The sequence below is a fragment of the Lepisma saccharinum genome, chromosome 25 (assembly GCF_977018435.1).
Source record: "Lepisma saccharinum chromosome 25, izLepSacc3.1, whole genome shotgun sequence".
NCBI classification, from domain to species: Eukaryota; Metazoa; Arthropoda; class Insecta; order Zygentoma; family Lepismatidae; genus Lepisma; species Lepisma saccharinum.
This window is the reverse complement of record NC_139253.1, coordinates 44,979,605-45,004,553: the sequence shown is the minus strand read 5'-3', so window position 1 is coordinate 45,004,553 and position 24,949 is coordinate 44,979,605. Positions and strand designations below refer to the sequence as shown.

The following is a 24,949-nucleotide window of genomic DNA, read 5'->3' as shown; positions in this document are numbered from 1 at the left end:
CAGGTCAAAGACGTATTTAGGAGGGGGTCCGGACCTCCCCCTCGAAAACTTATCAAGTACTAAAATGAAATAAGTAATGAAAATGTAATTGTTTAGCATTTGTGTATTTCCGCCGAAGTTACTGGAAGACAAGCATTAGATTGGGATCATACGGCTTTGAATGACGGTACCAAAGAATATTTTTGCTGACTACTACTTGTCATAACATACATAAAATATTAATCAGGAACTTTACTTTTTGTCAACTGGGTCTAACATCCTTTTTGTTATTCAATAAATATTCAATTCTTTATTTATTTCCTTTCCAGGACATCTGTTTTTGTACAAATTTTGCTCTTAACTACACGTAAGCCAGAGAATGAATATGAGCTGTTATATCTACATTCTTTTTTTTTTTGTACCGATTCATGTAATAGCCGGCCCCCGTGATGTAGTGATTAGCACATCGTGTTACGTCGCCAGGGGTTCTGGGTTCGAATCCCGGCCTGTGCTTGGATGTTTGTGAGTGTCCATTCATCAATTCCATCATATCATCACTCATCCCCATCTTCGCAAATTAGCCAAAAGTGGCACAAAAAGCAAGGTAAAATAAAGCAAATCAATCAATCAATTCATGTAATAACACCAATGTAATATTAATTAATTTACATATTATGAATAGACGTATAAAATATATTAAAGTATTAATTTAAACATTTATATTATTATTTCTTAGACACTTGGTTCAGACCCCCTTGAAATATATTTTTAGAGACTGCCTGTTCCAGGCATCAGATCCTCGTTGCTCTGCAAGAATGCCAAATCCGATGTATACTATGTGGAAGAGAGGTTGATATTTTGGTACCTTCCAGAAAGGTCACCACCTTACACCTGAACTGTCATTTTGACATCTGTCTTAACCTACACTAGGTCGCCACTTCTGTTGATGGACAATATGCATGTTTTCTTCAAGCTTTCTCATGCATGAACATGAAACATTTGTTGTTATGTAAGTGAATAATTTTCAATTTCATTTACATTTCTGTGGCTAAACAATTTGAATTACACTTTATTGTATCTTGTTTATATCTGCCTTTCTAGCTTACTCATGAATAAGAACAACTGACACATAGACTCGAAGTGAGAGGGGTACGAGGGGATGAGCTAGCAAAATTTTCAGGAATGCATTCCCCCAGCTGCCTTATTGTCACCATGTTAAACCATAGGAGCATCCGCTCAGTTATTCCCACCAATGCTTGACCAAGCATCTTCCAGCTAATGTTGTCCACTTCCAAGAGCTGCATATAGATGTAATGCACAAGAGCAGTGGCTCAGTAACACGTAATCAATTTCAACACTTGTCAAATTTTGAGAGTGATACGAGCAGATTTTAGAAAATTTATATTGACCTTAGTAATCATGTAGCAGTGTAGTAAATTGTTATTTTTTCAAAAAAAATATTTTTGATGTCTAGTAAGGTCAGGGTCCGGTATCCATCCTTTATGGAATGTGAATATCTGTGGACTTCTTGAATTCCAAAGGATCAAATAGAATACGATACATATACGTGTACAGATAAAAGTGAAATCTAGGAGAGAGGAAACACTCACCAGACGCAGAAAAAATTAAAATTTTCGTGACGGCGTGTCACATGTTAAGGAGTAGAAAAAATACTTATGACGTCTACTCCTGAAGATGTGACACGTTGTCACGAAAATTTGAAGTTTTATTGTGTCTGGTAAGTGTTTCCTCTCTCCTCTTTCACTTTTTATTTATCCGTTGTGGCCCTCCTTCCTTTTATCCAATTTTACGTGTACAGGTAGTAATGATTTGAGGGGGGGGAAGTTAATCCCCATAATTTCACCCAGACTGCACATAGCATACTATTACTTTCCATATGTTGTCAACAAAGCATAGGCCTCCCCTTTTGCATAGTGACCACTTCAGTGCCATGTAATAAAGCTGTTCTGGGTTCAAAACCTGGTGGAGGTTCATAGTGGTGTGGATCACACTCTAAACTGTAGGTTTAGCCTACCTGTGCATGATGTGGACTCAACTCAACAAAACATGCATATGTTAGTGGCAATCACGAATATGTTACCAAATGGTTGCATATATGCAGCATGAAAGTTGTCATCTTTCAAAGATTAGTGGCTTGAAACAAGACTTGTAATAGCTGCATCCTACATGTGCATGAGAAATTTTGAATTGGAGTCCATTCGTCTGTGCTCAAGTCACAATCTGGTCTCTAATGGTTCCAGGTTTCAGTCCTGGCTGTGGTATTGAACTTCCCTCAGTCAACCGAGATGAATGCTGAAATGGTACCTTCATCAAAGACCACACATGCTTCCTTTCATTTCCTTGTACCTTTACATTCTTTGTCCTCTCATATTCCCTGTTATAGTTAATGTACAAATAAGTTACATTATAAACATCAAACAACCAATCCTTTTCAATATACTTCGGTATATATTCATAGCAGTATCTTAATATAGGATGTCACCTCAAAAGCTGACATGCTCATGTCTCTGCGAGTGTACCTTCTTCAGTTTGATCATCATTCATCCTCATCATTGTGATTAGCCTCATTAGGCCAAAAGCAACATAAAATTAGAAAAATGCAAACAAATACATAGTATATGATGTTTTCTTTCTATGTGCATAATTATATAAAGTTGTCCACATGCAAGCCCACTTCATTAATGCATTTTCTCTTTCTTTTCAGTGCTCTTAAGTGAACCAATTGAAAATGATGATCTTGAATATAAAACACTTAAGATCACGGACTTCGGCCTGGCACGTGAAGTATACAAGACAACTCGCATGTCTGCAGCAGGAACATACGCGTGGATGTCACCCGAAGTAATTAAAACATCCACCTTCTCCAAAGCAAGTGATGTTTGGAGGTAAGTGGATATCGTCCATGTTAAACCAACTGTTCTCCTATTCTTTGTCAATTGCTTGGTGATAAATTTAAAAAAGGAAAAAAAGTTGCAGTTATTGTTTGTTACATACTAAGGATTGATCAACGTAAAAATTTAACAGTTCGAGTGTAAAATTGCAAGTATTGCATGATTCATTAACCTCTTTTATTTAATGTATGTTATCAGGTGATTCACAGGGTACATGAATTATACCCATATATACATAAAAATAACAAAATGGCAGAATTTTGCACTAAATTAGGCTATTTATTAGAGCTGAACCAGTACCACTTTGAACCGATACTGACACCACTGCTGATACTCTTGTCTATATAAATATCTGAAATTTGTAACAATTCAAGATAGCTAGTTCAGAATATTTATAAATTTTAATACATAAATTTTTCATGTGAGGTATATTGTAGCAATCAACCAGAGATGAGATGATCATTGATTAAGAAAATCAATCTTCTCACAATGTTGTGTGCAAAGTGTGTCAGAAGTGTTGTATACAAGTTAATATGCTAACAGATTCCATCAGGTATGAATTATTAAGAAAGTTGTTTTACCCAGGTTTTTCAATGTTGACAAATAATGCAAGTTATAGACAGGTGCAGAGTTATGGTAATGTGGTTGCAGATTGAGTATCGTGTGTGCACATGTAGTTTGTGGATATTATATGAAAAAAAGAGTTGAGAAGCTATAAAAATGTGACAAATTTTCATAGTGTAACAGATTTTAATAAAAATAACACAAAAGATTTCATAAATTTATCATTGAGGTGAATTGAGCCATCACTTAAATTCTTTCTTCATTAGTATCCTCGAATGTAATTAACTTTTCAGTAATAGATAGCATGATGGAGAGGAGTCTTTCCTGATGCGTGGTTGATCTCAGTTTCGACTTGACACAAGAATCACTGAAAACTTTCCGATTACTTTGTTAAAATATTCATATGGCATTTGTCTTCCAGAACTTGCAACCACTTGAGCCAGTCAAAAACTGTTGCTAGAACATTATTATTCATCTCCTTCACTCGTAGATTTCTGATTTCAGTCTCTAGTTTTAAAACCTTCAGGGCAAAACAATATGAAAATCTATCTTGTTACTAACAGTGCCTGACAAGTGAATAACATTCATGGTCTTTTAAAGACGCTCACTTTGCAACCTGTGCACGAGACAGGGTAACAATTAAAAAAATATTCAGTATTTAATTTCCTCTTTCCTTGTGTCCACAAACACAGGTGTTGTTTTGGAGTCATCCAGAAGTGAAAAAAATTATCCCTTTTATAGTTTAGGTATGTTCAGCCGCACCCACTCCAGTAGAGAAAGTCAGTGAAAGTGATGGTGTTATGCAACATTAAACTATTCATCACTGTTTATCTTCAATTAGAGTTTAGTTATCAATATTCTTTATCAACTTCTTCAATGAAATCCTGACGTTAATAATAATTATAGTTTCTGGATAAAAACATTTCAGTATTGATCATGTGTACGTATTTCTCTTTACACGTTCTTGGATGAAACTTTGCATGTTTCTTATAGTCATTAACATATAAAATATGAATCTGTAATGTTTTAATCAGTCGTAATGTTCTATAATTTTTATTGTTTCTTCAGTTATGGTGTAGTTCTGTGGGAATTGCTGACAGGGGAGACTCCTTACAAAGGAATTGATGCTTTGGCTGTGGCGTATGGAGTCGCTGTTAACAAATTGACACTTCCCATACCTAGCACCTGCCCCCATCCATGGAGAGAGCTCATGGAAGGTAAGTGTTGAGATATTTTATCACCATATTAGAGGGGAAGTATTAAGTAAATATTAGTTGCATTGAGTGCTTTGTTTATAAGTAAGTTTATAAGCTCTTGATTATCATGTTGTGAAAAGTTTCTGTGTGTGTTTCATGAAATAAAGAAAAAATATTGAGGAAAGTACATATTAAATACTTCAAGATGTTGAGGAAATGAATCATTGCAACTCTGATGAAAATGTGTAGAACTTACTGTGGAATTAACAGCTTGATAACGTAGATAATTAGTAGAGGTATGCAATTTTGTTTTTGACGGAGACACGAAATGTGGAATCACACACTGTAATGTTCATTTTTCATGTTCTTAAAAGGTGCGAGGTACATTTTCCTACCAAGGTTTGTTATGAAATGATGTAAAATGAACTGCAAAATGTGAAATAAACTCTTAAACATGAAATTTAGAGTATTTACCAACACAGCACTTGTGAAAGTCTGAATTATCCAGTTACGCAAATCATGGAAATATGTATTAATTCTTCTGCAAATATTTGAAAAGTAAAAATGGGGAAGAGTTTAGTCTTGACTATGGCTTTTAAATCAAATTTAGGGTTATATTCACCATTTTAACACCAAAATTTTATTTTATGTACCAGTTTTCTACCAAGATCTTGATTTTTTTATAAATATGTGGCTCTATTCCAGCATTGTATTGCAAATGATAAGCATTGATCAGATGTGCCAAATGTGCTCGTGTGAGACATTATAGAACTTGGTTCAGAAATGGCATTTTGGTAACTTATTGATTTAGGCAATTTCAGACACAGAAGATAGGGGCCATTCTACACTGAAAATATGAAAACAACAAAACATATTACCCAAAAAAATATAACAAAAGTGATCCTAGATGTCACAATTAGAAGCATTTAAATCGTAAAAAAGAGAGCCTGTTTTTCATACTATTCACTGTAATCATATTTTAGACTTAATTTTGAAAAATATGTTGTTTTTTCATGCAGTGAAGCAATACCTAATTTTGTATGTATTTTGTTGTTGTGTAGCATGTTGGAACTCTGATCCTCATCTTCGACCTTCATTTGAAGACATTTCATTGGCCCTGGATGCGATTGTTAATTCTGCTTTCACTCAAACCCCACACGAGAGCTTCCACACCATGCAAGAAGACTGGAAACTAGAAATTGAAGAGGTGCTCCATGGCCTTCGGATGAAGGAGAAGGTTTGTTATTGCAATTAATTATTCTTGCAAACTAATGCAAGTTTATCTTCAATATATAGTGTATATTGATAAGATGTTACAGTGTTGAACTGATTAAAATTATAGTAGCAAGATATTTATTACTGACAATACATTGCACTATTAAAAAAAAGAGAAACATATATTGCATAAATGAGCATAAGATAATACGATTCACACACTACTCCAGCAACATTTACAGTGACAAATATACAGAATTGAATAGATAGTAATGAAAGTTAAAGATCGTGATTTGAAGAAGTAGAACTGTACAAATTCGTTTTACACATGCACAGAGAATAAAGTAACTTTATTAACCTGCGATTGGTCACACCCGCTTGAGTCACGAGGTTGGTTGCAGATGAGCACTGTGCTCACAGTTGTTTTGCAGTCATATTTCACCACATTTTAATTTTTTGAAAATTTATTTTTTGTTCTTCAAATGATCTGTTTTTATCCTTTCTTCTTTATTACATTTTTATTTTAAAATGTTTATATGTTGTCAAACAGTGTAATATATCCTCAAAGCAAACAACTCGAAGAAAAAGTGTATGTTCCTCAAGGCCGTCTGTGCTCCACAAATCTGATATAATATAAAATCACTTAGACATGTTTCGTATTTTCTATCAATGCGACAATAATTATAGGTATGAAAACTCACTAGAGACAGTGTAGACTTATTGACTAAATAATGTACAAATCTAAATTTTAAAAAAATGTAACGTAATCTGTTGCGAGTGAGCTCTGTGCTGGCTCTGATAACACTCTTCCACAACAATGGTCTCTCTCAAACTGTCGTGTGCTTCATCTCATTAGAATGAATCAGGTCACTTGTGACACTAAACGTCAGCTAGATAGCACCACAGGTCAATAGTTTAAATGCTTTTAAAATGGCGCTTCATTAAACTTGGAAAGTGAGTGGGGTTAATGTCTATTCATCCAACTTTCTTTCTCTACATTTTTTGAATGAAATAGGAAATACCAAAGTCAAATACATTTTTTTCACAGCCTGCAAGTGCACGGCATCGTGCATGTAATTTTACATATAAAATCATACTTTATTTTGCAGTAAAATCATAAGCTAAACTGGATTATTTATATTTGCCCCTGCCCTTCTTGATTGCTTATCCAACATGCAAGACACAAACATGATGCTGTGAATATAGATTTAGATGGATTTTTTTTTTCACATCCACTTTTCTCTGGAATCATACCAGGACCCTTTTGTTTACCAGGTGGATAATTGTACTTGCAAATAATATCAAAACTATCTATTAAGTAACTTTAATATTTGGGCTGGCAATTATGGCACCTATTATTCATGTATATATAGAAACTGTGATTTAGCTGTGTAGCATAATGTAAACCGTTGAATTTAACCAGCTTATTTTTTTTAGAATCATGACACTAAACATTTGTATTCAAACAATAAACAACTCAGGAATAAATCAAGAACAAGAAATTTTTTAAGAGAATTCATCTTTATTATTAGAATCAGTTGATATTCACATAACCCTCACCTTTATTCCTGAATTGTTTCAACTTTTAGATATCTTATGATACTAGCATGTAGTGCAACAATTTTGTTAATTTTATTACACAAATTGTTTACAGTAAAACTAGATGAATTGTAGTTTTGGAAAAAAAAAAACATTCATTTCCATCATGAATGTTAAAAGTTGAAACTTATTGTAAAGTTTAAAAGTATTACATTTTGCATTTTCTACTTTTTAATATGCTTCAGGCATGTAAGTCCCTCGAAGAGGTGAGTGTATTAGTAATGAGTTTGCTGTAAATGTAGCCTTTTTTGTTCTTTTGTGTTGTTTTGCTTGAGAGAGCTAGATATGCTGCATAACTAATGAATAGTTCCTGTACTCAGCTGTGTAGATATGTGCACTGAAGGAAACAAATTTGTGGCATTATAAGGAAAATTATTTTGCACTGATAGAATACTCTACTTGCAAATGAATTTGAGGGACTAGCACTGTATATCTGTTCTTTGTAACAAATTTGTTTTCCTTAACATTGTGTGTTCCCTTATTTCCTTCCACTGGCAACTACATTATGATTCATAGGCGTAACTTGTTTATTAAAATTTACAAGTTAGGCGACCTGAGGATCAAAGTAATAAAGAGTAATATTTGTGATTTCACAAATGTCAGGTTTTTTTAATAATAATCCTGGATGCTGTTTTTATTGGCTGGAAAACTTTTCAAATCTCTTCCCCAAAACTTAAGCCCCAGGTCTGATTCTGCCCCTCAAAATTAGGCCCCAAGTCTGATTCTGCCCCCTCAAAATTAGGCCCCAAGTCTGATTCTGCCCCTTCAAAATTAGGCCCCAAGTCTGACTGCCCCTTCAAAATTAGGCCCCAAGTCTGATTCTTCCCCTTCAAAATTAGGCCCCAAGTCTGATTCTTCCCCCTCAAAATTAGGCCCCAAGTCTGATTCTGCACCTTCAAAATTAGGCCCCAAGTCTGATTCTGCTCCTTCAAAATTAGGCCCCACGTCTCATTCTGCCCCTTCAAAATTAGGCCCGAAGTCTGATTCTGCCCCTTCAAAATTAGGCCCGAAGTCTGATTCTGCCCCTTCAAAATTAGGCCCCAAGTCAAGTCTGATTCTGCCCCTTCAAAATTAGGCCCCAAGTCAAGTCTGATTCTGCCCCTTCAAAATTAGGCCCCAAGTCAAGTCTGATTCTGCCCCTTCAAAATTAGGCCCCAAGTCAAGTCTGATTCTGCCCCTTCAAAATTAGGCCCCAAGTCTGATTCTGCTCCTTCAAAATTAGGCCCCACGTCTGATTCTGCCCCTTCAAAATTAGGCCCGAAGTCTGATTCTGCCCCTTCAAAATTAGGCCCCAAGTCTGATTCTGCCCCTTCAAAATTAGGCCCCAAGTCTGATTCTGCCCCTTCAAAATTAGGCCCCAAGTCTGATTCTGCCCCCTCAAAATTAGGCTCCAAGTCTGATTCTGCCCCTTCAAAATTAGGCCTCAAGTCTGATTCTGCCCCCTCAAAGTTAGGTCCCAAGTTACGCCCATGTTATGATTCATGAGTATTTACTGCTTAAATACAATAGCAAATATTTTTTTGTGTGTTTTTTTTTTCGTTATCACAATTTTTCACATGCTTTTACAGTTTGTGTGTATTCCACTTTGAAACTTGTTTCCACTGTTATTTTTTTATGAGAGTACAGTTATTTGTTTGTTGTCTTTATGCAATCGCATTATGATGTGAGCCATTTTTTTCTTAGTTACAAAATGCACATTTACAGGAAATTTTGTGGCCTTTTTAAGTTTGTTTATATATTCAAAACTTTAGTATCATTTGAACAATAAACAAAAGTAATGCTAAATGTCATGTGCAGGCAAAATTACATTTTTTTTCCAGAAGACTGAAAGAGGAAAAGCAACGCTAGGGTTTGCACAATGGTAAATTTCCTGTAAGAAAACTTAAATTAATATGTTCATGAATCCTAAACCTCCAATATCCATCCCAGTAGTGAATTGCTGGTAGTCATGCCATCATGCATATGTTTTATTAACATATGTATATGTGAGTTTGTATTGTGTACAGTATTAAGTTTTTGTGTTTCAGTGTGGCACTAGAGACAAGTAAATAGATTTGTTATGTGAATTATGCAGACCTTCAACATACATGTACATGTGTTCTTACCACCTCTAAGTAATATCTAACAACAGAACATGCTTGGCCTCAGAGAGAAATAAAATTTTAACTATGACAAAGGCTTATATTTAAACTGGAAAGGAAAGGCAATTCTCCCATACCAATTCTCTTCTCAGAAACTGAATACATGGCTTATTAGAGACGCAGTTGTGGTCTAATATTCTGAAAAATATGTTAAACATTATTCCCAGTTTGTGCTAACTTAGGTTTACAAAGGTTGAGTACAATTACACATGCATTTTTCACTTTATTGTAATATTTTTACCTTAACCCAATCCAATCTATTAAAGCTGAATTGTCTTAACAGTTTCTTGCAGTAGTCTCTGTTTCAACATTATTACAAGATTAATAAAATATTAAATGTGTGTCAGTATTTATAACTCACCAATTTCAGTAAATTTACCACACTCAGTCATATTCATTTTTTATCACAATGTTACTGTTGAGTATAAAAAATGAAATCCACTTTAACGTGCACTTAAAATGTTAATCATTTTTTTTAAATATCTGTATCGATGATTTAGTTGTAAAATATACCCTACTACTATAGAATACAATTTAAAATATTCTACCCATGTACATGAATGTAATTGTTTGTAACATGTCATTAGGAACTTCCTGCTTTGACATTGTGGCTTTAATAACGATTTTTTCTATTTGTATTTGTTGTTAATGAGAAAGTTAAATAGCTTATTTACAGTAAAAGTTTTCATTCCAGTAATAAGCTTAGCAAATTATAATGGGGTAATGTATTCGATCTTTGCAGTGTAATAACAATGAAATCATACTTTAGTACGAAACTTTTAAATTACTAAATAATTTGACACATTCCACAGTGTCTTTCTCAAACCCAATGAAATGAAATGCCATTTACATCAATACAGTGAACCCCAATTTTTCATTCCCCAGTTTTATATTTTCCCGCATTATACATCCATTCTTCATAGTCTGAAAAGCACATAATGCTATAAAATTTTCTCTGATTTTACATATTCCCGCATTTTAAGTTATTTCAACTTGGTCCCTTGAAAAATGTAAAATCGAGGTTTCCTTGTATTCAGTAACAAGTGATTGAACATTTAACATTAAAGTATTAAACCATTACTTTTCTTTTTCATATTTTGGAAATGAGAGATGCGGTAGTAAATAAATACAGAGAAATTAGAATTCAATTTTTCTGCGAAACTTTTTGTTTGCAGCTTAATTTCTTATTAAAAGTTCTTGGTCCAAGAAGGATAGTGGCAGTGACCACTGAAAGTAATAGAGCTAGAAAAGAGAAAACAATTTTGCAGAGAAAGTGAGCTCTAGTTTCTCTGTATTTATTTTAAACCATTATTTTTATACTATTGAAAAGCAAAGCCACATTTAATTTCATCTTTTTTTCCCCCTTGTGGAGATTATGAAATATTGGTCGTAATATTGTGTAACAATCCATATTTATTGTAACCATAATTTATATTTGTATATTTTAAACATTCCCCAAATGTGGCCTTAAATTGAGCTTCCGAAATTTTTTTCTTTTTGCATCTTTATGTGGCAATGTATAATAGAACAATCTGATTGTTAATTTTACAAAATAATTGGTCACCAAATATTGCAAATCAATCAGCTTCAACCTGAATAATTGGTATTATAGAATACCCTTACTTATTTAACTGAAGCCAAAGGGAAGCGGCATATTACTGTTAATAATAAAAGTAGGATTATTCCTCATTTAAGGGGGTATATCATTAAGAAGCTGCTAACTTCTATATTTAGTGGTGAAATGCCATTAATACTTTTAAATTCCAAATGAATGTTCCACAGTAAGTAGATCGCTTAGGTTTCCCTTCCTGGGTGCTTTCGGAACATTTCTTGATTTGCTATGTTCAATTAGAGCAGTTGCTATCCATTCCATGCTTTGAATATGTACTTTTCTCTTTAGGAATTGAGGTGTAGAGAAGAAGAACTAACTAAGGCCCAGATTCATCAAAGAATAGTGGAAGAACATCTCCGACAAAGGGAACAAGAGTTGGCTGCCAGGGAAATCGATCTTTTGCAGAGGGAACTTAACATTTTGTTCATCCAACAAAACACTCCCACACCAAATAAACGTAAAGGAAAGTTCAAAAAGAGTCGCCTGAAGCAACTAAAGAAAGAACCAGGACAAATTAGTTTGCCCTCAGGTAAATGATCTATTGTGTTTACTTTTTAATTTAATTCTCAGGCAGAGGGTGTGTTGAATCAGAAAACTGAATTGTTCATATTGCAAGAAATGTATATTTCTCCTTAGTTGCTTGTAAGATTCTAAGTCATATTGAATTTTCAGTTTGCATATTATGTGTTCCAGAAATTAAATACATATTTCTGTATACATGCCCCCTTTTTTTCCCACAGTGTAAAGCCTGCTTTACACGGAACCATGTCCTTTTAACATTTTTGCTAGCATAAATGCTATGTAAATGCTTCCAAAAATCTTATATAGTACTTTACACGGAAGCATTTCATGGAACATTTTGGTTAGCTTTTGTGATTACAGTGTGTAATATACAAGAAAGGCATGTTGTGTTACACCATCTATGGTGAGTGCACGGTGTTCAATTGAAACAACTAAATTATTCTTCCATGCATGTACTGTATACGTCATAAAGTATGTATTTAAGTAGTGCCATTGATTTGTACCTAATACGAAACATTATTCCACTTGGTTGAATAGTTATTGGCTTTTAATAATGTGAAGTCATACACTGTTTACATCTCATGCAGCCACCAATAAATCTGCACTTGTGACCTAGATCTCGCTTCTGATTGGTTATGCTATGAAATATGCTAGGGAAATAGGACAGATCCTATCCTTGAGAAATGCCATGAAATATGCCATAAAATTTTTCACTTTGATAAGAAAAATCCTAAGGGAAATGCTTTTCTTTAAAGTGGGCCAAGTTACTTCTAAGCTTTCAACACATTGTCAGTATCATCATTTTATTTATTTCAAGCAGTATTTATAGTGCAGTATACAGAAAATTCAAAGTACAGCACTTTTACACATACACTCATAATCAAATCATAGGCATGCGCAAGGGGGGGGCAAACACCCTCCGTAATCATGGACGTTCGCATATTTTTTCCACGGGGGGATAAGAAAGTTATTTTTCCATGGGGCATATTGCCCTGATAATAGTTAGTGTTGCCCCGTCAAAAACACCTCCTGAATTTGAAATTATCGCATTCCTGGATCCCCATTATTATAATTAATGTAAATTACTATGACTGAAATCAAATCATACGTGTGTAAATGTACTTAGGGTTACATTTGTTTTCTAAGGGAGAGATGTGGCCATCCTTGCCCCCCTTCCAGACGTCCATGCCCCTATATTATTATATTTTCACCTAGAAATTGGAGAGAGAGGAATCTTATTGCCGTTATTAAAATATATTATACTCTTAAAAAAACAATTAAGTATTTTCAAGCTGATGAAAGTTCAAAGCAACTACGGGAGAAGGGAGTGCAGTGGCACAACCACAGGGAGCAGTGGGCATTGTCCCCCAAACTTGGACAGGAATCAATTTTAGGTGGGGTAAACATGGAAGTAAAGGAAAGCAAGACTAGCAGGACAAAAGGATACTCAAGATTGGATTAGTTTTCACATATTTTTGCATTATTTCTTCCCGACTGTCAAGAGCACCTGCAGGGCGATACAGAGCTGCAATTGTCCCTTCGATTTGAAATTTTATACAAATAAAAATATATTTCGTAAAATTTTCTTGCTCGCTTCACTAGCAATATCTGCTTTTCTTGAAGCCTTGTCAACTTCAAAGCCATACCTAGGGGTCGGCGGGAGTTTGGTATGGACGCCGAACGATCTAAATGAAAAGAATTGTAAAAGGAAATGCCATAGCGCTTCATGACAATTTTGCGCCATATTAAATCAATATTGCTTCGCTCGCAATTTATTTTATCTGATGCATTGTAAATTAGCAGGGAGAGGACCTAATGCTGTTAAACGGTTTTCTCTTAAATGCATGAACAATTGTATGGAGGGAAAGAATATGTAGGCTGTAACTGTGTGTCAGGTAGCATAGTGATGCTGATACTCGAAAAAGATTTGGGTACCATAGATTAACACAGAATTGAATAAGGAAAATTTTGATGTAACTCGTTTTTATGTATGTGTACTGGTTAATTTTTAATTGGAGTCCAAACTCGAGTATCCGTAATTTTTAATCCCACAACAAGTGACAATATGACCAGAATGGGAGAGAAAAAGAAACTTAAGCAGGCAAAAAGAAAGGGCTTAATTTACAATGTGATTCATAATTAGGAGAAGAGACACGTGGTAGTAGATCAACACAGAGAAACTAGTACTCACTTTATCTGCAGCAGTAGCGGGAGAAGTACGAATAATAGAAACACGCCAAGCAACAGTACAACAAGTTCTAACGAGGATGGTGGCAGTGGCCACTGAAATTAATAGAACAAAGAAGGAAAAACAGTTTTGCAAATAAAGTGAGTACTAGTTGCTTCATATTTACAATGTAAATTATGAAATGTAGTGACTAATGATTGCATAGTCTCGTCCATTCTTAAATTGTGGACCTACTTTTATATGCTCACCTGATATGAATTTTGATATTTTTTCCCCAGATTTCCGACATACCCTCACTGTTCAACATACAGTGTCTCTGGAAAGGAAGTCCCATAATCCTTCTAGCCCCAATAGTCCTCCAGGATCCCCAGGCATCTCTCGATTGAGAGCCATAGCCCGTGAGTACTACAGAAGATTAAGTGTAGGAAAACGTTCTGGGTTGGTGATGGAGCCTCATTCGCTTCCTGATGTTCCTAAAAAGAAATAACTGTGATTATGATTCAATGTCAACGAGTTAATTTTTTAAGTTTTATTCCTATTATTTTTTTTATTTCAAGAGTAACATGGCTATATCTTAAAACTTATATGGCCGTATAAAGTCCGAGAGAGCTAATATATCAAAATAAAGTAATATTTTACAAATTACATGACACCTTTTTATTTTTTGTTTTAAGATGAGGTAGTAGCTGCAACAGTTGGGCCAAGTTCACATATAACGAAGTTTTTCATATTTTTTTATAATTATTGTTACTGGCATGAATTACTTGTATTATATGCATGAATGAATGCTCATCATTTAGTTCCAGCATAATCTGCACACCACACATGAAAAATATATCAGGTAAATTTATTTATGTTATTCTAATGTCCATTATATGCACATACAGTTGCGAGATTTGAGAAATTTACAATTAATTAATTTTTTACATAATTTTCATAAAACTTGAGAGTTTTTCCATATTTCCAAAATACACACACCTTTAAATGTATGAATACAATACAAAAACAGCTGAAGACAATAGTCTCTAAAGTAACTTATGATGAATTTATATAAGAGGCCCACCATTGTTTTGCAGAAGGTCCAATATGTAAGTACAATTACCATGTTTTTCTTTTTCCATAAACAAGAAACAAAAGAAATTGTGAATCGGGGTGCATTAAATGATATCTATTATAAGTTTCACATTTCTGCTTTCAGAACCAACAGAGTTATTGGGTAACCAGTAAGTATGTAATGTAACTTACTGATTGCTTCTTATAACTCCATAAGTTCTAAAAATGCATGAAGCATCAATATTTGTGATTTGTAAAATGGACTGGTTATGAACAATATTATTTTTTTGTAGTTTCTATTCATCGAAACCATATTTTCTCAGATATCGAAAATAATTTATGAACTGAAACCAGAATCATGAAAAAATATTATATTGTTTTTCTATTTATGAATTAATATCATATTGCTTCAGAATATATCCTTCACATAATTCCTTTCTTCAGTGCTAATAGACACATTAGCAGGATGTGAAAATTCTGAGAAAAAATAATTACATTCTATTATTGATACAAGGGAGTGTTAGTTTTTCTGATTATTCTTTATGATTGTTATCATTTTACTAATTGTGTAAGAGCATTAATTTTCCTTGTTCTTATCCCTGGAAATATTTCTTGAAATAGTAAACATTAATTTACTTTTACATACATGGTGGAATATATAAGCTTCCCAGGAATCTCCTAATTACCGTAGATGATGGGTTTTTTCTTCTCACTGAAAGCTTGTTCTTTTGCATATTTTTGATGTTATGGGCCTCCATATTTTTCTACATTGATCTTATCCTAGAAGGAATCTGGGCTTCCTAGATAGTGTAGTTGCTAATGCTGATACCTTCTAATCAAGGGGTCATTGGTTCGTTTTCCAGTGGTGGCAAATTCCGTGTTGATTTCAGTCCCACTTTAAGTTTCTGTCCCAATTAACTTGCGAGTTTTTTATTATTTTTTTAATCCTAGTTATGATCTAGTTTAAATGTTAATAACAATTGTAAGGTATACTGTAGATAGGGAATTAAAATCAGCATCAGGTATTGTTGTCTAAACCATGCTTGTCCAATCCAAGCTTTTGTGCCTTAGGCCTTAAGCACTTGTCGCACCTTTTAGTTGTAATCAATTACTGTACTTATCTTTAGGACTGAACTGATACATTGGTATTGTTATCATAAATATACCAGGCAATACGTTTCCTGAAATTGGATTTTACACAGGGTCTGTAAAATTGTTGGTCTAAATTAAACAAAATTTGAAATTTTCATTAATTTTTCACGAATATTGTGTGAAAGAGTGGATGTTGTGATTAAATGATTTTATATATTCCAATGTAATTCTGTAATTTGCTGTTACAATCTTCACATATCAGTATCGGTGAGATAAAAAGAATATTGGCGTTGGTATCTGTATCCGTTCAAAGTGTTATGAGCTCAGCATTACTTATTGTCAAACAAGTTATAACCATTGTTGTTTTCATTGTCACCTTGTAATCAAGGGGTCCCGCGTTCAATACCTGGTGGAAGCACATAGTGGTTCGGATCTAACTTTAAGCTGTAGGTCCAGTCCCCATCAGCTTTACATAAAGTGGACTTAAAATGCCAACTCAGTCAATCAATCAGCCATTGTTGTTTCACTTGCTTTAATCCATCATGCCAGAAGTTTCAATGGTTTTGAACCCTAGATTCCCCCATTAGTGATGGAAGGTAAAACATAATACAAAATGTTTGCTCTTTGCCTATCCTGATTTAAGGCATGCAAACTCAGCGAGCAAGTGTCAGATATTTATTTTTTAATTTATAATTGAGGCTCATCATGTGAGTTGTGAAACAAATATTAAATCAACAAACTAATTGAATAATTTAAGTGGATACAAATTATAATTGGCACTTGTTTCAAAATTCACATAAAGACCAGTATGGTGGAGAACAGACACACCAGAGCCTCAAATATAAATTACTAAGAGTTGATGCGGGAAATGTAGAATTCAGGGAAAATGTAATTACTCTTCGTATTGTGGCTAGGATACACGGTTAATTAATTATCAAGGTTTCACTGCATTAAGTTGCTGGTCATAAGAAAGATGGAAAGTATATGCACTACTAAATCTTTGATTTTTGAGTTCATTCATTCATATCTAAGTTCTTTGATGGTAAACTACAACATGACCCTGCAATTGAGATTATATCATTAATAATTATGTGTTTTATCAATGTGTGTACCCTTTTGCATATTTAACAAAAACGGGGTTCTCACTAACCTGGGAAAGTTTACACATTTTGCTCTCAATTTGCATTCTAGTCCATGTAATTTATCATCTTAGCTTTAACATTTTGCATGAAAACTGCTTGCATGAGTGAATGTTGAATCATCAAAATGTTAAATAATGCAAAGAGTGCATGCTTGATAAAATTTATATAAAAGCTACATTTGACTTGCAATCAGCTCACATCAGTTTTGTCAGTACCAGGAACTTTCAATTTATATCCTTCAAATTTATAGTTGTCAGGTTTGATCCCACTCGGCTGATGGTGGCTCATTGCCAATATTTGGCACTGAATGCTAGTCAGTCTCATTTTACACAATAACTTTATTGTTTTTAACTTGTATATTACAACATAAACTCATAAGTACAAGTAAAGGTGCACGATGTGTTGTTTCGTTAAAATAGCGTTCTTGAGACGGCCAGCATTGAAATCAACACAACTTCTGCAAATGATCCATAATACATCACATAAATTTAACCAAAATTTCTTGTGCGTCGCATAAAAATGTCTCTTCAACATACCCAACATGAGAAAGTCAGGAGCTCTTACAGTTTCTACACAACACCATTCTTGTAAGGGTGGAATTTCACCCCACACAGCAGTTACTCCATACAGTGGCGAGAGATGCTAAGCTAATAAGTGATCCCTCATTGATTTCTGTGAGCTTTGACATATCACAGCAAGCATCCACTCACGAATCTATCCTTACAAAGAGTTGCATTACTGATACACATTGTTGCACTATATACCTCTCCATTACTGTCCATAAAAGAATTGAGAATAAGAATGACTACCTTAGTTACAAAAATAACATGGCCAACCCTATCATCATCCAGTACCAATCTAACTACAAGCCCATGTCTTTGATGGAGACAGGTGTCATACAGTATTACACACAGACTGTCTACAAATCTGTCAGTACCCTGTGAAGTGAATAAAAAGATACAGTGTGTTTCAATAAAAAGTAACTGAAAGTATCAAAAACACTATGTTCAATTACCTTTTTATTGAAACACCCTCTATATGTTCTTGATAGGCTAACATTAATAAACCCATTTTTATTTTAAAAGTTGAAAAAACATGTTTCATGTTCATCTAATTTCTTCAGATTGCAATTTCTTGGAAACTCCTTGTTTTTCCCTAGAAAATTACTTTTAGCCTTTTCTGCTGTGCTGAAGTACAGGTAATGGACAAAATAATATGAACACCAATGCAATTGCAGAAAACTTGTATTAGTAGGGGGTTGCCCCCCCCCCTTGCCTGAATGACAGCGTGTATCCTATGTGGGATAGGCAAATAAAGGTCCTGTACAGTGTGAACTGGAATACGTAGCCACTCCTCGCACAAAACAGTCTCAAGTTCCGAAAGTGTGGAAACCGATTACGCACTTTGGCCTCCAAAATACCCCACAAAGGCTCAATGATGTTAAGATCGGGGGACTGTGGACACCAGATGAGATGTTCTACCTCATCACTGTGCTCATCAAACCATGCATCAACGCACCTAGCAGTGTGAATAGGGGCGTTATCATCTTGGAAGATGGTGCATGCATCGGGAAACAAAGTCTGAACCATGGGATGGAGGTGGTCACCCAGGATGGTGCAGTACTTCTCTGCATTGATTCTCCCACGCAGGACGACAAGTGGGCCAACACCATTCCAAGATACAGACCCCCCACCATGTTTCACGGTAGGCACTAAGCAGTCAATATCAAATGCTTCAGCAGGAGTTCTCCACACATAAACACGTCCTGTGGTCTGAAATAATGTGAAAGACGATTCGTCTGACCATATCACATGTTCCCATTGCTGCTGTGTCCAATTCTTGTGCTCTTGGCACCACCTTCTTCGTGTCACTGCATTACGTGGAGTCACCAACAGTTTGGGGATGGCAACTCTGCCATGAATGTTCACAGAATGCTGCTCCCTTTGAATGGTTTTCGTTGATACAGGGTCCTGGAGGTGATTGTTCATCTCTGTGGTTATCTGGGACAGTGTTGTCTTGTGCTTTCGAGTCACTATTCGCTTCAACACACGTCAATCCCTGTTGAATAACTTTGTTTTTCGCCCACTATTCTCCTTTGCAGACGTTGTCTTTCCATGTTGTCTGTAGGCTGTCAGATGCTCCAGCCAGGCGGGCTCCTATGATCAAGCCTCTTTTGAAGTCTGAAAGGTCGGACATACCTGCATTTGACGATAGCTGACTGCTCGCATGCAACTCTCACACCAGCTTCTGATAGACTGATATGTTTGTTTTCATCGCCACTAGATGTTTGAAATCTCTGCTGAGTGTTGTTCCTTTTCCACGACGGCGTATATAGGCCTTTGCAAACCAAGGTGTTCATATTATTTTGTCCATTACCTGTACATTCCCCACTGATTGTGTGATATCTGACAGCGTTACTGTGTCTGAGAACTATTTGTGTAATTGGTTACATCTACTGATGTCATTGAAATTTACAGAGAACTTTCATGAACACACACAATTCTGATTTGTGTTGCATATCATGTATGCATGCATTTGTGCCTATACGAAAAATATTTGAATGTAAATAAGAATTTTACTTTCCTTTTGCATGTCAGTAAATATACATCAAACTACTGTTACGACCAAGCTAAGACATGTCTCAACTTGCACCTTAAATTTCATAGGTGGCACATAATCATGTACCGATAGTACATGCACATGAAAACTTTCCTGTTATGCTGCTAATATTCTGCCTATACACAAAGCTTGTCTGATTAGATGTCTGCAATAAATGTTCCGGTTCATTGATTTTGTTATCTGGTGCTTGTTGATTAAATTGCTACTAATACACATTATTTAAAATTTATTATGGTTGCAAATGGAAAGTATTGAAGCTGCATATCTCAAGTACAACTTGACAGCAGCAGATGTAAATGTCTGCATAAATTTTGGAAATATTGAAGTATGTGTTCGAATTTTTTTTTCTAAATTATGCTGATGCAGCTACTACTTTTTTCTTTCACAATTGATAAAAACTGATTCTTAAATGCTATAAATTAATTTTGAATAGAACATTTTGTGTGAGAACTGTGATAGTTAGTCATATAAAAGTTATTTTAGATTAACTTTCTGTCTCTCCCACTCTATTTTGGTTATTTTATGTTGCTTTTGTACGTCTCAGTTTAATCACAGTAATGAGGATGAATGAACAAACACCCTTGCCTTGCACAGAGTTTGAACCTGTGACCTCTGACTTCATATTGCATTATGCCAGCCACTCCACCACAAATTCTGCACTTGTAAGGTAACTGATGCATACAAGTCAGACACCTCAAAATGCCAACAATTGTTGTCAATCATTATAAACCAATGATATCAAGAGACACAGAAATTACTCTTGTTTAGTATCATTTTAATTTTAAAAAAATCACTAAAAGCAGTAGAGACTGACACCATACATAGATGTGATGTTTCAACCACATTGTGTGGACATAGTGAAGACAAAAACTGATTAAAACTAGAACTAGTTGCATTATTATACTAAGTATCACTTTCTTAGTGATGTTGAAACACCCCTTTAAAATAAATGTTTCCTGATTCGTATTAACGATATTTTTGATATGTAAAATTTTGAAGGTTCTTCAATTTTTATAAGCTGTAATTATCTACCTTTCAATGAGATTTTCTCTATTATAAATTACCACTTCATCTACTCAGAATTAACCCCTTCCCCCAAATAATGACCAGGAAGTATATTCCTTCCTTTTTCATAACTGACACTATTGCCTGGTAAACAAGGATTCCCGGTGCAGGTACATTGCAAATTGGTCCAGGTTCCAGGTGCAATGTACCTGCACCGGGAATCCTTCTTTACCAGGTGATAGTGTTAGTTATGAAAAAGGAAGGAATATAGTTCCTGGCACTAAAGGGCCATTTGTGATCACCTTGAAACGTCCACATTATGTGAAAATTGTGTCTCAACATCTAATTGCTATTGGACACCGTTGGACATGTGAACACAAGAAGTTGTAGTATATCTGAAAATGGCTTAGCCCCAATACCCTTGTATATATTCACTCTGATACTCGGAAATTTTAACACTTCAAAGTAATATAGAATATGTACAAATTTTAAGATATACATTCTCCATTGGAACCATATCATATCAATCTACCAGAGTTTTGCTTTAAAATTTTCATATTTCCACATGAAATAATTATTTTCCTGTAGTTTACGGTTATTACAAGCATAAGAAAACAGTTTTTCTTTGTGACGTTTCAGGAGAACACACGCTCCCTTCATCATTTATTTATTTTCATTTTGACTAAAGATACAGTTATAACAATGGTTAGTTATAACAATGACTAACCATTGTTATAACTGTATCTTTAGTCAAAATGAAAATAAATGTCTGATGAAGGGAGCATGTGTTCTCCTGAAACATCACAAAGAAAAACTGTTTTCTTATGCTTGTAATAACCGTAAACTACAGGAAAATAATTCTACAATGCAAGCAATGCGTACATACAAGAAAACATGAAATAATCACTTTATTACAAAATCCATTTTTTCCCACAATCTTTTTGCTAAAATAATGAAAATGAAAATGCATAGTAACCAGGATGTATAAACTCCTCGAAAGTGTTGTGTAGTATTTTTACAGACTCTGCAAGATGCCCAGACTTCGTAAAAGTATCGGCCAATATCTATACTTTGGTATCAGCATAGCCCCCTGTCTAGACAGTACAGATTTATATGTATGGAGATCAAGTTGTTGCAATTGTAGAGGGAAGTAAGAGCTTGGGTTGCTAGCTCAGTGGAAGAGCACAGAATGACATAGACCCATATTTGATCCTTGATAAAGCCACAGTTTTCAATTATGCAGTCTGCTGCAAACTATTTCATACAACTAGTTCAGTTTCGTAATTTTGAAGTTGGACAAAATAAATAATGTGCAAGAGATCTTTTTTGCTCCTCAAAGTTTTCAGTTTTCTGTGCTTTTGAAGGATATTGATAATCCTCGATGAAACAAATGCCCTAGTAACTTTTCTTTGTACTGAAAATTAGACTCCCATTATCTGCTAAAAAATTGTTATTTTCAATTTTTCCTACAAGCCCATTTAATCTGTCCCGTCTTTAGTAATGAACAACCAAATAATTCATTTGCTTTTTGTGTGTACACTTTTGGCTTTGCTTCTTTTTTCTGAAACTTCTGTGCCTGGTTTTAATTGTACAATCTATGCTGTCAAGAAATTCTAGCTGATAAAATTCATTGTTTACTATTTTTTGTGTTTATTCTTCTTCATTCATTTTATCCATTGTTGATTACTTCTTTTTGTTCGTAGCATATTTTGTCTACTCCCCTGTTTTTAGTAACTCATTCCATTCTCTTCAGCACACATATCACATCAGATCCCAAGCACAAAATGTTAAAATGTCATCCATTAAAAATGTGCACAATTGATAATTATTGATAAATTATTACAAACCAATAGTACAATAAATTATAATTAATAGTGTTTTTATCCAAGATCCCTCAAGCAAAGAACACCAAAGTCCATGCACTTGAATTCTTAATAAATACACCTTTGATGTTTTTGGCTTGAGAAAATCGTAGAAAACTAGAACAAAATATCAGTTCTGAGGAATAAAAAATATATTTTATGACTGGGTACATTGTATGAGTCCGTCGTGTATTTACGTTTTTTTTTAAAAAAATATTTCCCCACCCCAAAATCTGAAGAGTCCCCCACCTTACCCCAAAAATCTGATTTTTTAATACTGTGTTAATTACATATATAGCTGCAAGTCCTCAATGAGTGATATTGTTATTATTTTGCAATTTTGTAGAATTCCGATATAGCAACATGTATTCATTACAGTTTTCAAATGTTTACATGAATTTACATTGATTTATCTTATATGCATAAAGAAGCATAATTTGCATGCATATGTGCACTTGTGTATATTTTTGTAATTGTTGTTGAATTTTTGCAATTTTGAGATAAAAATGTGAAGCACTTGTTAAATTTTATTTTAATTTTATGTTTCATTTGTAAAATGTTAACTGCTGTGTACTTTGAAATACACTACAATAATTTTTATATTTTGTAATATTGCATGAAATAGTACTTACTAGTGCCTAATGTGTAGATCTACATAAATAAATAGCACATTTTAATTTACTAATAGTAATAATAAATAAAAAAAGAGCTTTGTGAAATTAATAATTACTACTTAGTTTCTGCCTCTTTTTGACAGTGGCATGTTCTCACACCTTTAACTGTAGTCATCAGTTCAACCACTGAGCATTTACCATGCATGCTAAGTATTTCACAATATTAATTTTTCTAAAGAATTTGTTTTGTTTTGTAGTTTTCTTTGAAAAATTTCTGGGAGGTGGACTTGGTCTAATTCTTGCAGCTATTTCTCCAATTACCTTACCTTATTTTATCCTTTTTATTATTATTGACAATGAAAGTAGAATGTTTTGTTTTGGTCCATGGAAGGAATTAAAGGAACAAGAAAACCATGATATTTATTCTGAAGTTAAATACATATTACAGTATTTCACTTGCTGATACCAGTGATGTTAGTATTCAAAATTATCAGTTGGATATCATCACCAATACCTTTCTGAAGACTATGTACCTCTTGCAGTTTGCAAATGCACAATTTTCATTAATTGTGTGGCAAAGAATGATATTTATAAATAAGTGGAAGCTATATATTCTGATTATCTCATGTGCACCTATGGATGTTTTAAAGCAAAAGCATGCTTAATTAAGTGGTATAGCGGCAATTTTTAAAATACTTATATTGTACTATTTATTAGGGATCAATCAAAATTCAGTGAAGAACATAAATGCTTATTTACATTCTTAATAAAATATAAGTTTTTGCACTAAATTGCAGTCTATTTGTATATATCAGCAATTTTGCCAGTGAACCAAAATATCTAAATTGGCAGATATCTATAGAGTACGAATTATTCTATCTGATATTTATAAATATCCAGAGCAACTGTAAGTAGTTACAGTGTTAAGGTATTAGCATTGATAACAATCTGTAAGAAATCAGAAATATCATCGGTATCTGTTCAAAGTGATATCAGATCAGCCCCATGTACATGGGTGGTCCATTTATGATAGCAAATATTGCTGGAAGGTGGCTGTAAGATGGCATTATCAGTTATGTCAAAGATGGCATTGCTATCTCAGTGTTAACAATACCAACTTCATTTTTTTAAAATGATAAAACCTATTTTTTATTACAGAAACAAATTCCATGTAGAACAAATTAAGAAACCTTTGTGTGAACATTTTTTTAAAGTGCATATATCAGAAGTTATAAGAGACTGAAGTAGCAGCCTACCCAGTGTCAAAATTTGCAATAAATATGCATCACATAAACTAAATGTTTCTCATGAAGGAGATGAAAAATAACAATATATACTTCATCATAGATGGCGCTGATTTAGTTTCAAAAATAAATTATATAAAGCCAAATTTGAGTTGAACTTTCTGCCAAAGTGCAACCAAGCTCGACTTGACCACATAGCCTTTTTGTTAATGAAAATTTATGCCATGTATATCAGTAGAATTCATCGTGACACTCATGAAGCAGTCAGTCAATTTCGTGTTTTTAGAAGGATTTTATTAGAAACAAAGACGATTGATTGATTGAATTGTTGTTTTAAGTTCACTTTATTCACAGAGAGGCTAATCGGGACTGGACCTACAGTTTAATGTG

General features: G+C 34.1%; 1 protein-coding gene across 2 annotated transcripts in view; it reads left to right on the top strand.

Moving 5' to 3' along the window:
- The window catches only part of LOC145978885 (mitogen-activated protein kinase kinase kinase 10-like), a 170,107-nt gene that overhangs the window by 121,163 nt on the left and 23,995 nt on the right, over nucleotides 1-24,949 (top strand). For both annotated transcript variants that reach the window (XM_083111809.1, XM_083111808.1), the window contains exons 2-6: nucleotides 2,705-2,885; nucleotides 4,524-4,672; nucleotides 5,713-5,888; nucleotides 11,507-11,747; nucleotides 14,207-14,326. In XM_083111809.1, the coding sequence (XP_082967935.1) occupies nucleotides 2,705-2,885; nucleotides 4,524-4,672; nucleotides 5,713-5,888; nucleotides 11,507-11,747; nucleotides 14,207-14,326 (867 nt within the window). The remainder of the gene's footprint in view (nucleotides 1-2,704; nucleotides 2,886-4,523; nucleotides 4,673-5,712; nucleotides 5,889-11,506; nucleotides 11,748-14,206; nucleotides 14,327-24,949) is intronic.